Here is a 13,232-nt window from a genome sequence, read left to right as displayed (position 1 = left end):
AGATGATGACTTGTATGTCAACAATTGCTTTGATGTTGTAGAGGAGAATAGGAATGAGGAACAATTGGATGTGTCAGAAGATGATGAGTTAAGAAGGCCAGATTCTGATGATGAAGGAAGAATTGAGATGAACTTCAAGACATTAGGGATGAAGATTTGACATGCCCTAAGTTTCATGTGGGGCAAGTTTTTCAGAATGTGCAGCTGCTTAGGAAGGCTATCAAAGAATAATCATACAGGAACAGGGTCAACCTGAAGATGCCAACTAATGACAAGATGGGGGTTTGTGCAAAATGTGAGGAGGGGTGCCCTTGGTATCTATGGGCATCCAATGAAAATAGGACAAAGGCATTCATGGTTAAGAAGCTTGTGGACAAACACACATGCAGCAAGAAATGACAAGTGAAAAGCTTCACAGCTCCATACATGGCAGAGAAGTATTTGGACTCATTTAGGGCAGATGAAAACATGAGCATGAAGAACTTCTCTAGGGTGGTGCAGGAACAATGGAATATGAAGCCTACAAGGAGTAAGCTTAGGAGAGCAAAAATGTTGGCTCTTAATGTTGTCCATGGAGATGAGGAGAAATAGTACAACAAGCTTTGGGACTATGCAAATGAATGGAGAAGGTCAAATCCAAGGAGCACATTTTATTTAGCAGCAAATATAGATGGTACTTTCCTACACTGCTATTTCTCTTTGGAGCCATGCAAGAGAGGGTTCATGCAGGCTTGTAGGCCAGTAATCTGCCTAGATGGATGCCATTTTTAGACCAGATATGGAGGTGTTCTTCTCACTCCAGTTGGCCCAGATCTAAATGATTGCATCTATCCAATTGCTTGTGCTATTGTTGACATTGAGAACACTGACGCCTGGAGGTGGTTCTTATCCTCTCTGAAGCAAGACCTAGTCATTAGTGAAACTGATCTGTGGACTATTAAGTCTGACAAGCAGAAGGTACTTTCATAACTTTGTCTTTTATTTCCATGCTTCAAAGTTTCTGCTTCCACAATTGTTTTGTCATGATGCTAACATTGTCTTTCACATTTCTTTTAGGGTACGATCAAAGCTGTCAGAGATTACTTTCCACATGCAGAGCACAGGTTCTGTGTCACGCACTTGTGGCAAAACTACCAACAACAGTTTAGGGGTGAAGTGCTCAAGAACCAGCCGTGGAAATGTGCTAGGAGCACAACTCCTTCTGATTTTGAACAGAACATGGAAGAGCTTAAAGTGATAAACTTTGAAGCATGGAAATGGCTAGCAGGGATGGACCCCAACACTTGGGTTAGGGCATTTCAAAAAGAGTTCCCCAAGTGTGATATTCTTCTCAATAATGCTTGTGTTTTTCATCATTGTTTGTGTTTTTCATCACATGAAGCATTCAACAAGTAGTTCTCCATCACAATATTCTTCTCACATGAACCAACTGTTGGTTGTAGGTACATTCTTAAGGCCAGAGAGCTGCCCGTATTGTCATTGATCATGACAATAAAAAAGCAGTTGATGACAAAGTTCTACAACAAGAGAGAGGAAGCAGAAACATGGGATGGCACTGTTTTCCCCAAAATTAAGAAAAGTCTTGAGAAGAATGATGATTTGTCAGCTACATGTCATGCATCAAATGCAGGGGATGAAATATTCCAGGTAATCTAGCCTGACTTAGCATTTTGCCAAGTTCATTTGCATATTCATCTTGTTTCTTGCATTGCATAAGTGCCCTATGTCATCTGTGTAGGTTGATAACAAAGGGAGATCTTACATAGTGGACATAAAAGCTTTAAGCTGTACTTCCAAAAGGTGGGACCTCAATGGTATACCATGCCATCATTCTGTGGTTTGCTGCAAAGATGAGAGAATTGAGCCTGAGGACCTAGTTGACAAATGCTACAGCATTGCCTCATTTCTGAAAGCCTACCAGCCTATCATCATGCTAGACAGAGATGAGAGAGAGTGGGAAAAGATGCATGGTCCAGTGATCAAACCCCCACCCAAGAAGAATGACAAGAAGGGAAGGCATCAGAAGAATAGAAGGAAACAACCACATGAAGCCAAGGACAAGAGAGGAGGCAAAAAGCTCACAAGGCATGGTGTGATCATCACTTGCTCTCATTGCCAAGAGGAGGGTCACAACAGAGCAGGTTGCAACAAGAGGAAGGCTGCTTTGCCACCTGTGAGGCATGTGCCCCTCCTATTCCTGTTGACTCGTCAGATGATGAACAACAGAATGTGCATCAAGTTGAAATTGATTCAGGCGGTGAAGAAAGTGAAGAGGAGCCAGTAATAACTCAGGTTTGTCTTCCTTAATCATTGTCAAGCTTTACATATTCACATTGACAACAATTTATGACTTGTGAAGTGTTCTAATGATGTTACTTTCATCTTTTCAGGAAGTGTTTGGTGACACAATGGTACAACAGATGAGAAGGGAGCAACAATCATCTAGGAGACCTGCACTTTCTCAGCAACCCATTCCTGAATCAAGCTTCATCAGCTCAGCAAGAGCTCAGAGCACTAGCATGCCACATGTTACTACAACTGCTAGCAGGGATGGTAGTCAAGCCATGAAGCTCAAGCAGATGGAGATGGAGAAAGACAGAGAAATGGCAGAGAAGAGAGATGCTGCACTGGAGGCACTAAATGCTGCAGCAGAGAAGAGAGCTGCTGAGGCACAAGAGAAGAGAGACCTAGCTGCAAAGAAGAAAGCAATAGAAAGAGAAGCAAAGAAGCATCAAACATAAGAGAAAAGAGTTGCTAATGTTGCAAAGAAGAAGGAAATAGCTGAAGCAAAGAGAGCAATTATCCTACAACAAAGAGAGAAGAAAACGAGTTGGCAGCTGCTAGAGAGGAGGCAAGGGAGAGAAAAGCTTCCGAGCTTGCTACCAAAAGAAAGGAAGATCAGCACAACAGGTACAGTCTTAAGATGGCCTCTACAAGTGCACATGACATGGGAGGTGGCTCTACAAGCAAGAAAACCAGGAAGGTCAGCATGTTTGATGAACTGAGAGAGCCTAGGAAGTAGAAATTTTGGTCTGTATCAAGTTCTTCTGGTGAACTAATTCAGCATTTTGGTGTTTCTTGTCATGTTAAACTTAAATTTGGTGATGTGTCAAGTTCTTCTGGTGAACTTAACCTTACTGTTAAGCTTGTTAGACATGTGCTTTTGGTGGATCTTTACTATCTTATTTAACCTGGTGCTATGTTGTGCTTGGTATATATGTTGCTTGTCATATATATTGCTTGAACTCGGTGATCATCTTTGTAACATATCTTGTGATGATCATCTTTGGCATGCTTATCATTTTGCCAACATTTTCTAATTTGTCACTTACCACTTATCATTATGTCAGATGGCAATATAGCAATGCAAACAACCCAACTGTGATCATATATATTGGCCAACAGAAAGACATAATATGCAACATAGATTGATCAACAAGATAGTTTCACTAGCAGTAGAACACTTCTACAGTACATACTTTCATTACATTACCAAGCCTACATACTTTCATTACATAACCAAAAGGGGACACTTGGATCACTTCTTCATCGCCAACATCACTACACTACATAGTTCTATCACATTACTAGCATCTTCACTACCAACAATTCAACACCAGCACTTGCATCACTTCATCAGCAGCATCACACACAACACACACAGAAGCACACCTACTGCCACAGCTATCTTCAACAGAAGAACAATCTGCCTGCCAACCTGCAACAAAGATTCACTCCTCTCCTCACAACATGAACCCCTGAATCCTACTGCCATCATCCCTCTAGCTCTTCTCTGTTCATTGCGCCGCTCCAGCTCTTCTCTCATGTCTTCACACCACCCAATTGCATCCACAGCATTATCTCCAGTGAGAAACATCTTCTCCACCAAGTAAGCAACATACTCCCTCTCCCAATGCCAGAAATTGCATCCAAGGTTGTCAGAATCGTGATTTTGAATAGGATCGGAGCTCCAATGGTAGGATCGCAAATCGTAGAATCTTCACTATCAAGATCGTAGAAACGTAGATTCTATGAAGTAAAATCGTAGAATCATAGGGGTTAGTTTGGATCGTAAAGTCGTAGAATCGTATAACAGAATCGCGATTCTGACAACCTTGATTGCATCCATTCTGTCAAAATAAATGCAAAATCACAGACCAAATGTGCCAAAAACAGAGACCAAATGTGGCAAAATCAGTGCTTTCCAAGACCAAATGTCACAGAACTTACACCATGGCCGGGGCAGCGGTAGTACACCCATCCAGGGTGATCCTCAGTGTCAGAAACATGCTTCTTCACCATGGAACCACACCCCCACGGGCACTCGATGAGGGGGGTGAATGGACCGCCGCCGCGGCGAGAAGAGCGGCAGGAGCTCAATGCAGACATGCTTCAGGGGAAGAACAACTCGTTGCAGAAGCGGCGACGCCGGCGGTGAGCGGTGCTGGGCGGGGAGTGGGCGACGGCAGGACGACGCCGGCTAGGGATTTGGTGGCCGACGGCGAAAGAGGAAAATGGATAGGGATTTGGAGGACGATGGGGGAGGGGTTTTTAATACAATGCCAATTTTGCAAAATAGCCCCCCAAATCAACTCGCCAGTGCAAAAGAACCCCCGCCTCGCTTGCGTGGCTGGTCAAACAGTCAAATAGTACGCCACGTGGGACAAATACGGCGACGCAGCGTATGCGGTGACCTGCGCTGTTAACAAATGTAATGATAAGCGCGCTGTTAACAAATGTAACGATTAGCACCGTAATCTGGGTATTCCGTAATCCATTGACCAAAGTGAACTTTGTGATCAAATACGGTGACCACAAACAAAGTGGACATAAGCTTAGATGTGACATAGACATAACTATGTCACATCTAGATGTGTCCTAGACAAACCCTATCGGTAATCACAGTTTCCGCTGCACGATAATCTGCAGGATCCAGAATAATGCCGATCTGGCAGGTGATCCCACAGTCCCCCCACAGTCCCGTCATCAGTTTTCTTTCCAACGATCTGGCATTGGAGGTCTTTTTTTGTTTGAACAGTGTTCGGACCGCCCACCGGACAGAAGGTTTGGGTTGTGCAACCAGAGAATAGATGGTCTTATGTGCTTGGAAAATCTACTGCGTGCTGCATGCATCCAACTATCCCGGTTCTCCCAAAAGAAAGAAAAAGACACCAACTACCCGAATTGCAAATTTCCTTCAGAATTGTCATCTTAAAATCAGTTCAGCCCAAGCATGCCCTGACCTGGGTGCCTACCAAAGTAGCAGTAAACACCCTACAATGTCATAGTTAAATATTGATAACACAAGGCATTTAAAATGGACAGCTCCAATGTTTTTCCCATATACCATCATCATCATCATCATCATCATTACAACACGGGGAACGCAAAGAACAAGAACAAACACGTATACAAGCTCGAGAGTGTACCGAACCGAAAGCTCCAAGGGGCACAGCATGAAGGATGATATGTCTTAAACAGGAGACGCTCAGAGCGGGAAGACATCGAATGGAGAACTGGCGATGCCCCTGGGGATGTTACAGGCTGAAGTAACTGAAACTTCCGTCTGATATCTACCTATGGTTGCAACTCCCGAGCACCGTCAAGGGCTTCTTGCAGGCTGGACACGGCCTTGTCGTACATCAGGAAACCCATGAACCAGAACTCATGCCCTTCAACCGAGACAACCTGAATATACTTTTCAGCAGGATTTACTTTGCTCACTGAAGGATTGGCTGTTCTTAGCTGATGAAGAGGAATGACCACCTGTTTTTTTTGGAAAGGAGAACAACAATTTAGTACGAAGGATATGCATAAACATGTACTAGCAATTAAGATATAAACTGGATAGAGCTAGAAATGTGTAAAACAAGCATCATCGCTTAAGCGCCCACTCTATCCTTCTATTTTCCTTCCACAACAAATTAAAATTCAAAGATCACTAACTACCATAACCTCTGAACCAATAACACTTTTGCCATTCATGCAATAAGCTACACTACATGAAATACAAAATACAGACCTAGACAGACGTTATGAGGAAGTGAATAACCCGTACCTTGTAGTAACTCCACTCTGTTTTGTTTCCCGCCTTGTAAGAAAGAGGATTGTCACTGCAGAATGCAATTTTAGCTGTAGAAATGTACATAACTCCCATGACAGGACCAGCGGATGTTGATAGATAGCACGCATAAGACATTTTCAGCTGCTCATCCGGCAGAATCTCGAACGTCTGTTTAAATATTTTTTCATAGCCACCTTCCGCTAAGACCTTTGTTCCTTGAGCAAGCCGTCCCATAGCAGCCTCAGTAAAACTAGGCCCTGTCTTGACTGTTTGAGAGAAAAAAGTTGCACTATCAGACATACAGCATACCATGTTAACAACGAGTGTAGAAGGTATTAATTACTCCCTCTGTAAAGAAATATAAGAGCGTTTAGATCACTGAAGTAGTAGTGATCTAAATGCTCTTATATTTCTTTACGCAGGGAGTATTAAACTCATCATATCAACTGTAGTTCTGCCAGTCCAACACATGCGTATATTCCTTGGTGAATACAAGATCATGCAGAACATTGGATTGGACATGTTATATAAGGCAAGAGAGATTCTTAACTTAGAATCTACATTCTACAAAGTACCAAAACTTTGTCATTCTAAATGTCAAGTTAACGATATCAAAAAACTCCATTGGGAGGTCATTCAAGACGCAATGATCGTGAGAAGCATAATCGAACACAGAATATACTGTGGCTGATGCGACAAATGTGCACCCAACTGTATGAAGTCTTGAATCTTCTGTTTGAAATATATTCATGTAGAGAAAGTTTGCTATTTCCATAACAAATGGGCATTTAAAATGTATCACTGGTTCTCTGGAGCTAGATGATTACCCCTAAGCCCCTAACTGGAAGGTTATTACCTAAAGGTAAGTGCAGATCTGATGTCATCGTCAACATGTCATAGATTCTCATTAAGTAATCTCTATTTTTCCAAAGGAACCCGTGCTAATTGCATATAACAACAAGCTACACATGCAGATGCTGATTTGCATTGGTGAATCCAGTAGTTGATCTCTAATAAGTTAGAGCTGCTGTTCGTAAACGGATAAATAGGAGAAACGTCCAATCACTAGTTCTTCCCCTGCATAAATGACTAAGCATACTACATACTGGAAATTTATTATGGTTATTGAATTGTTCAAAAGATGAAGAAGGCCGCCAGTACAGCTACAAGTTTCACTTTCTCCCTACTTATAAGTCTGCTGGTACAAAGTAAATTAACACACAAAATCTATTGCTGGTTCTACAGAGCTAGATGTTTAACCCTAAGCCCCTCAAGGAGGTTGGTATCTAAAAGGTGGGAGCAAATCTAATGTTAATATGGCATGTTTCTCCTTAAGTGGTTTCTATTCTTCCCAAGGAATGTGTGCTAATTTACAGGAAGGACAACCTATATGCATATGCTCGTTTGAAATGAAGAATTCATTCGTTAAATCTCTTATACGTAATGCCACTGCGACTATTCCATCAGTAGAAACATCACAAAGTTCAGACACGTGACGGAACTGGATATACCGAAGAAACACGCAAAAAATAGCTTTACATAAATGATTAAGTATGCTATCTCCATAAGTATGAAACGATTAAGCGTTCTATATACTGGAAATTTTATATGGATATTAACTACTCCTAGGAAACAAATACTGAACTATCTGAGAACTCTTATTAAGTTTGTCAGCAGAATTATAAGTTTAGGGGAAAATGGTCACAAGTATGTGCGGCATGTAAAACTAAACCCAATATTTAGGTGCTTTCTTTTCTCAGGACAAAGATACTCATCCTTCTCCACCAGCTATTCCAATCCCCACAACTACATGAAGGAATCTCCTGGGGTTTACTTTACAACTTCATATTCGGTACTCATCATTTCTTCCATCCTTAAAAAGCTACTAAAAGCCTACAACCTTGGCCCATGGCACCCAACCCCGCCCCTCAAGAAATGAATCTCACAAACAAACGAAGAACAAAGTAAAGTATATTCCGTAAGGAAACGTAGGCGGGTCAGGGCGCTGAGATCTCACAGTGCTGCCACGTGTCGCGGCTGAGGCTCTCGACCATGCTGGTGGTCTCCGCCATGGACTTCCCCCACCTCGACAGGGTGTCCTTCATCGCCTCCACCGCGCCTGCGGTACACCGACACCAAAAACGGGGATCAGAGCCGAGAGTACCGTGCTAAACCGAGCATGGCGGAGGCCGGATCAGCGGGTCGTTATTACCCTTGGAGGAGGAGGCGGCGGGCCCGCGGGAGACGTACTGGCTGGCCTCCGCGGAGGCGGCGGTCGGCAGGTAGGTGGGCGACTCGGACGTGAGCTTCTCGCTCCACGTGACGGTCTTGTGCTGCTGCTGCGGCTGCAGCTGCACCGGCGCCAGGGCGGGCGCGGACGAGGGCGGATCGGCCGCCGCCTCGGGGGCCGGGGCCGGCGCCGGTGCGGGCGCAGGGGGGGAGGAGGGATCGGGGGTAGACAGCGGGTGCTGGGTCTCGGATTGGGGAGCGGCGGTGGGGGAGCCGACGGGCGGCTGCATCTCGGCGGCGGCCGGCTGCATCTGGAGGGTTCTCTCGGGGGTCTCTCGCGCTTCTTCTCGCAAGCGGGGGGAGGGGGAGGAAATGCGTTGCGCGTCTGGGTGCGGCTTCGAGGTGTGGAGAGGTTGGGCAGTAGTGGTGTGGGGGTCAAACCTGTCCTGTTTTCGCTTGTGGGGAAGTGGCAGGACGCACGCGACTCCGCCGCGATGCTGTGCCGCTGCAACGGGCAAACTGCGGGGCTGTGTTCCTTCCCCAACCTTAGGATTTTTATTAAAAAAAATAGATTTTCCTCTTACCTTAGGATGTGTTTGGTTACCTGCATAAGTCTGGACCAGGCTCGTTAGATATAAATTTGACTCATTTGGTTGTTTGTTTTTACTGTTTGGCACAGCATCGCACGGACCTTATTAAATCAGCGCTCGGTTAGGCCTAGCGGGAACGGCTAAATCAACAGTTTTCTCCAAGCCAAGCTCACGGCGTGCCAAGGAGAGGCACGTCACGCCGAGCTGATATGAGGAGGGGATGGCACGAGCTTATGCGCGTGCGCGGAAAAAGTTGCGGGAGGAATTGGGTCACCTCCTGCCTAATCGGACACCCTATTTAGCCTCATCGGTTAACCGCCGATTTCCCTTCCACACTCTCTGTCTCGGGCGATTTTGTCGACAACCAATAGGTAAGTGAGCTATCTTCTCCGACAACTTCCGCGTCAACACCCTGCTCTCTGTGGGTTGTAAGTTCTATCAACCACCCCCCACCCCCCTCCTCATTGTAGCTTTTATTTGTGAGCATCAATAGATCTATGAGCACTAGTAGCATTGTAGAGTGTCGATCTGTGACCATGTAATGTTGTGGTAGATACTGGTGATGGATTGCTAGAACAGTTGGGTTTGGTAGTCCCATTTCATGATGCTTTTTATTTCGGCTCCGATGATACTATCGTAGATCTGGTTATGTCATGTAAATTTGAGCATGTGTAGTGTGGTAGGATGCTAGTATGGTCGATATGTAGCTGTGGTGGTCGAGTTTAATGCCTGGAACACATTCTTGTATGTCTGTGGTATGAATTGTGCTTTGAACTTGGCCAGTGTTGATCATACCACATCCACACATGGACATATATGATCTATGTATAGTGTTATGTCATACTAGTACTGATCCTAACCATTATAGGACATGAGCACCCAAGACTTTAGTCAAGCCATTGTTCTATCGGGTCAGTGCATTTTGTCCTATGCCGAGGACTTCTAGCCTGAAGAGATGCCTCGGGATTCAAAGGTGTTAGAGGTGCATGTTCAGCCAGCATTTGTGATGGCCATGCCTAATGCTGCAACTATTGCCGCACATAAGGCAACCGTCAAGGCTGGAAAGGAGGTCTCTGGGAGGGGGAACAGAATGAAGTGGTAAATTTTCTTGTCCACCTTCCTGCTTAACAAGATGTGTGAGATAATATCCAATGGGGTGAGGACTAACAAGGGTTTCAAGGAGGTGCACCTGAACAATTTTGCAAAGCGGGCCTTCAATTTATGTGGCCAAGAGGTGACCTCAACCCAGGTGTTCAACCACCTCAGGAAGTGGAGAGCCAGGTGTATCCGATGACCAAGCTGAGAGACCTCGGCGGCGCATAATGGGATCAGGACACCTTAACGATTCTGTTGGAGTCCGAGCACTACCAATGCCACACCATGGTTAGATCAAATATACCACTTTATGCACTAGTTTACCATCTTGATCGTGACCAGCACAACTAACATCACTAACAACGCTTTGTTTCTGTGTTAGGACCACCTTAAGAACGCTGAGTTCCTCAACACTCCCATCAGAACTATGCGCAAATGCAGCAGATCTTCTCGTATGGGCTACAGCAAGCATGCCACGGGCTCTGGCCAATCGCTCGGTTCGCCTATGCTCGAGTAGCCAAACACCTGGGAGTCAGACACCATCAACGTTGATGTTCCTGAAAAGGTTGGTGGTCGTGTTCCTGTGCTCGATGGGAACAGGAAGAAGGATGGGTTGACAGAGGAGGAGCTAACCATGTTACTAGCATGACTAAGGTTGTGAAGGAGGTGGCAACCGCCATTATGGAGAGCAAGTCGGTCGACGTCCACCCTGAGTTGTACACCGCTGTCATGGGGTAATGTGGCTTCAGTCCAAAGGCTTTGATGGTTGCTATTCCACCTAGTGGACAACAAGGTTCAGGGTGTTGGGTTTGTTGCCATGGCAAAAGCCCATAGGGTGCTCTAGCTGAGGACCTAGCTGGGCAAGCACTACTTCTAGAGCTGCTTTGGTGGTGGTGGTGGTGACGGCATGCAGCATGTTGATCGACGATGATGATGACGGTGTACATTTTGTGGTAGATAGGCTTGAAAAACTCTTGGTGTTGGCCTGTATATTTTGATGTGGTGGTCTGTACAAACCCCTCACATTGATGGCAAACTTGCGTTGGTAGGATAACACCCTCTTTTGGATCTGGTGGTAGGATGATGATACGTCTCCAATGTATCTATAATTTTTGCTTGTTCCATGTTGTTATATTATCATTCTTGGATGTTTTATATTCATTTTGCAGCACATATCATTTTTGGGGGCTAACCTATTGAGATAATGCCTAGTGCCAGTTGCTGTTTTTTGCTTGTTTTTTACTTCGGGGAATATCCATATCAAACGGAGTCCAAACGCAATGAAACTTTTTGGAGATTTCTTTTGGACCAGAAGACACCTTGGGGACCAAGAAAGCACATGGGGAGAGGTCCATGGGGACCACAACTCACCAGGGGCGCGCCCAGGGGGTTGTGGGGCCCACGGGGGTCTCCTCCACCACCTCTCTACTCTATAAATATCCAAATATTCCAGAAGAAAGGTGATTTCCTATGCATGGTGGTAGCTACGCATGCATGGTGGCGGCTCACACCCTTTGGCATAAGTGCCTTTTTATATAAGAGGTGTCGGATTGATTATTGCATTGGCACAAGTGCATTTTTGCTTTATAGAAATGGCTATATTTCACTTCTCTTTGTCTTTTTATTTTCTTTTTGACACAAGTGCCTTTTCGTTGTGTAGAAAGGGCCTTTTCTCACTTTTCTCGATCTTTTTGCTTGACTTTTTGGCATATTTGCATGTTTGCTTGCCTGGTTGGTCCAAAGTCATGATATTTTCGTTATAGAGTTATTTTTCATAGTCCAAAATAATTTTCCAAAATAAGTAGAGATAGAAATTAGGGTCGTGCGTAGCTACCACCATGGGTAGCGAATTATTTCCGTATTCCAGAAACCCTAGGGGAGTCGATGAAACACAATTCCAGCCGCCGCAAGTTCCAGAACCACGAGATCCAATCTACACCATCACGGAGGGGTTCATCATCCTCATTGGTGCCTCTCCGATGATGCATGAGTAGTCCACCATAGACCGACTAGTCTGTGGGCAGTAGCTAGATGGCTTCCTCTCTCTCTTTTGATTCTCAATACAATGGTCTCTTGGAGATCTATTTGATGTAATGACCCTTTGCGGTGTGTTTGTTGGGATCCGATGAACTTTGAGTTTATGATCAAATCTATATCCATGAATATTATTTGAGTCTTCTTTGATCTCTTATATGCATGATTATTTATAGCCTCGTATTTCTTCTTGGAATCTTTGGTTTAGTTAGGCCAACTAGATCGATTTTTCTTGCCATGGGAAGAGGGGTTCGATCTTGTGGTGTTCTTTCCCGGTGACAGAAGGGGCAGCAAGGCACGCATGTATCGTTGCCATTAAGGATAACAAGATAGGGGCTATTCCTACATGAATAGATCTCGTCTACACCATGTCATCATTCTTATTACATTACTCCATTTCTCCATGAACTTAATACACTAGATGCATGCTGGATAGCAGTCCATGTGTGGGGTAATAGTAGTAGATGCAGAATCATTTCGGTCTACTAATCTTGGACGTGATGCCTATATATTGATCATTTCCTTGGATATCATCATAATTATTCGATTTTCTATCAATTTCCCAACAGTAATTTGTTACCCACCATGTGTTATTTTCTTGAGAGAAGCCACTAGTGAAATCTACGGCCCTCGGGTCTATTTTCCCATCATATACTTTCAAACCTACATCGTTGTTTGCCTTTTTCTTTATTTGCACCTTTTATTTTTAGATCTATATTATTAAAAACCCGAAAGTACCTCGCTGAATTTTATTTGCCGTTATTCTATTTGCATCCACCAATCTATCTATTTACCAATCTTTTACCCGAGAGGGATTGACAACCCCTCTTACGCGTCGGGTTGTAAGTACTTGTTCTTTGTGTGTAGGTACAGTTTACATAGCCTGGCTTGGTCCTCCTACTGGATTGATACCTTGGTTTCATAACTAAGGGAAATACCTACTGTAGTTGTGTTGCATCATCCCTGTTGGGGAACGTAGTAATTTCAAAAAAAAATCCTACGTACACGCAAGATCATGGTGATCGCATATCAACAAGAGGGGAGAGTATTGTCCACATACCCTCGTAACCGTAAGCGGAAGCGTTATGACAACGCGGTTGATGTAGTCGTACGTCTTCACGATCCGACCGATCCAAGTACCGAACGTACGGTACCTCCGAGTTCAGCACACGTTCAGCTCGATGACGATCCCCGGACTCCGATCCAGCAAAGTGTCGGGG

At 44.5% G+C, this 13,232-nt stretch overlaps 1 protein-coding gene across 1 annotated transcript; it reads right to left on the bottom strand.

Annotated features, from left to right (window-relative positions):
* Window positions 1-5,311: 5,311 nt before the first annotated feature.
* LOC119337635 (GEM-like protein 1) lies at window positions 5,312-8,686 on the bottom strand. The gene is made up of 4 exons (XM_037609802.1): window positions 8,277-8,686; window positions 8,082-8,183; window positions 6,059-6,330; window positions 5,312-5,766 (listed from the first exon to the last, which is right to left on the bottom strand). Exons 1-4 carry the CDS (start codon window positions 8,602-8,604, stop codon window positions 5,578-5,580), a joined length of 891 nt encoding a protein of 296 aa, XP_037465699.1. The 5' UTR covers window positions 8,605-8,686; the 3' UTR covers window positions 5,312-5,577.
* Between the last annotated feature and the right edge of the window lie 4,546 nt (window positions 8,687-13,232).

Source organism: Triticum dicoccoides, chromosome 7B, assembly GCF_002162155.2.
Source record: "Triticum dicoccoides isolate Atlit2015 ecotype Zavitan chromosome 7B, WEW_v2.0, whole genome shotgun sequence".
Classification (NCBI taxonomy): Eukaryota; Viridiplantae; Streptophyta; class Magnoliopsida; order Poales; family Poaceae; genus Triticum; species Triticum dicoccoides.
Note: the sequence above shows the minus strand (reverse complement) of the source record. Positions and strands in the feature narration are given on the sequence as shown.

What these genes read in the sequence shown, in the direction of transcription:
- LOC119337635 (XM_037609802.1), bottom strand. Translation starts at nt 8,604, where the DNA reads ATGCAGCCGGCCGCCGCCGAGATGCAGCCGCCCGTCGGCTCCCCCACC. An exon ending in CGCCGCCTCCTCCTCCAAGG is followed by an intron (nt 8,184 to 8,276) that starts GTAATAACGACC and finishes GGTGTACCGCAG; the next exon opens with GCGCGGTGGAGGCGATGAAG. An exon ending in CAGAGTGGAGTTACTACAAG is followed by an intron (nt 5,767 to 6,058) that starts GTACGGGTTATT and finishes CAAAAAAAACAG; the next exon opens with GTGGTCATTCCTCTTCATCA.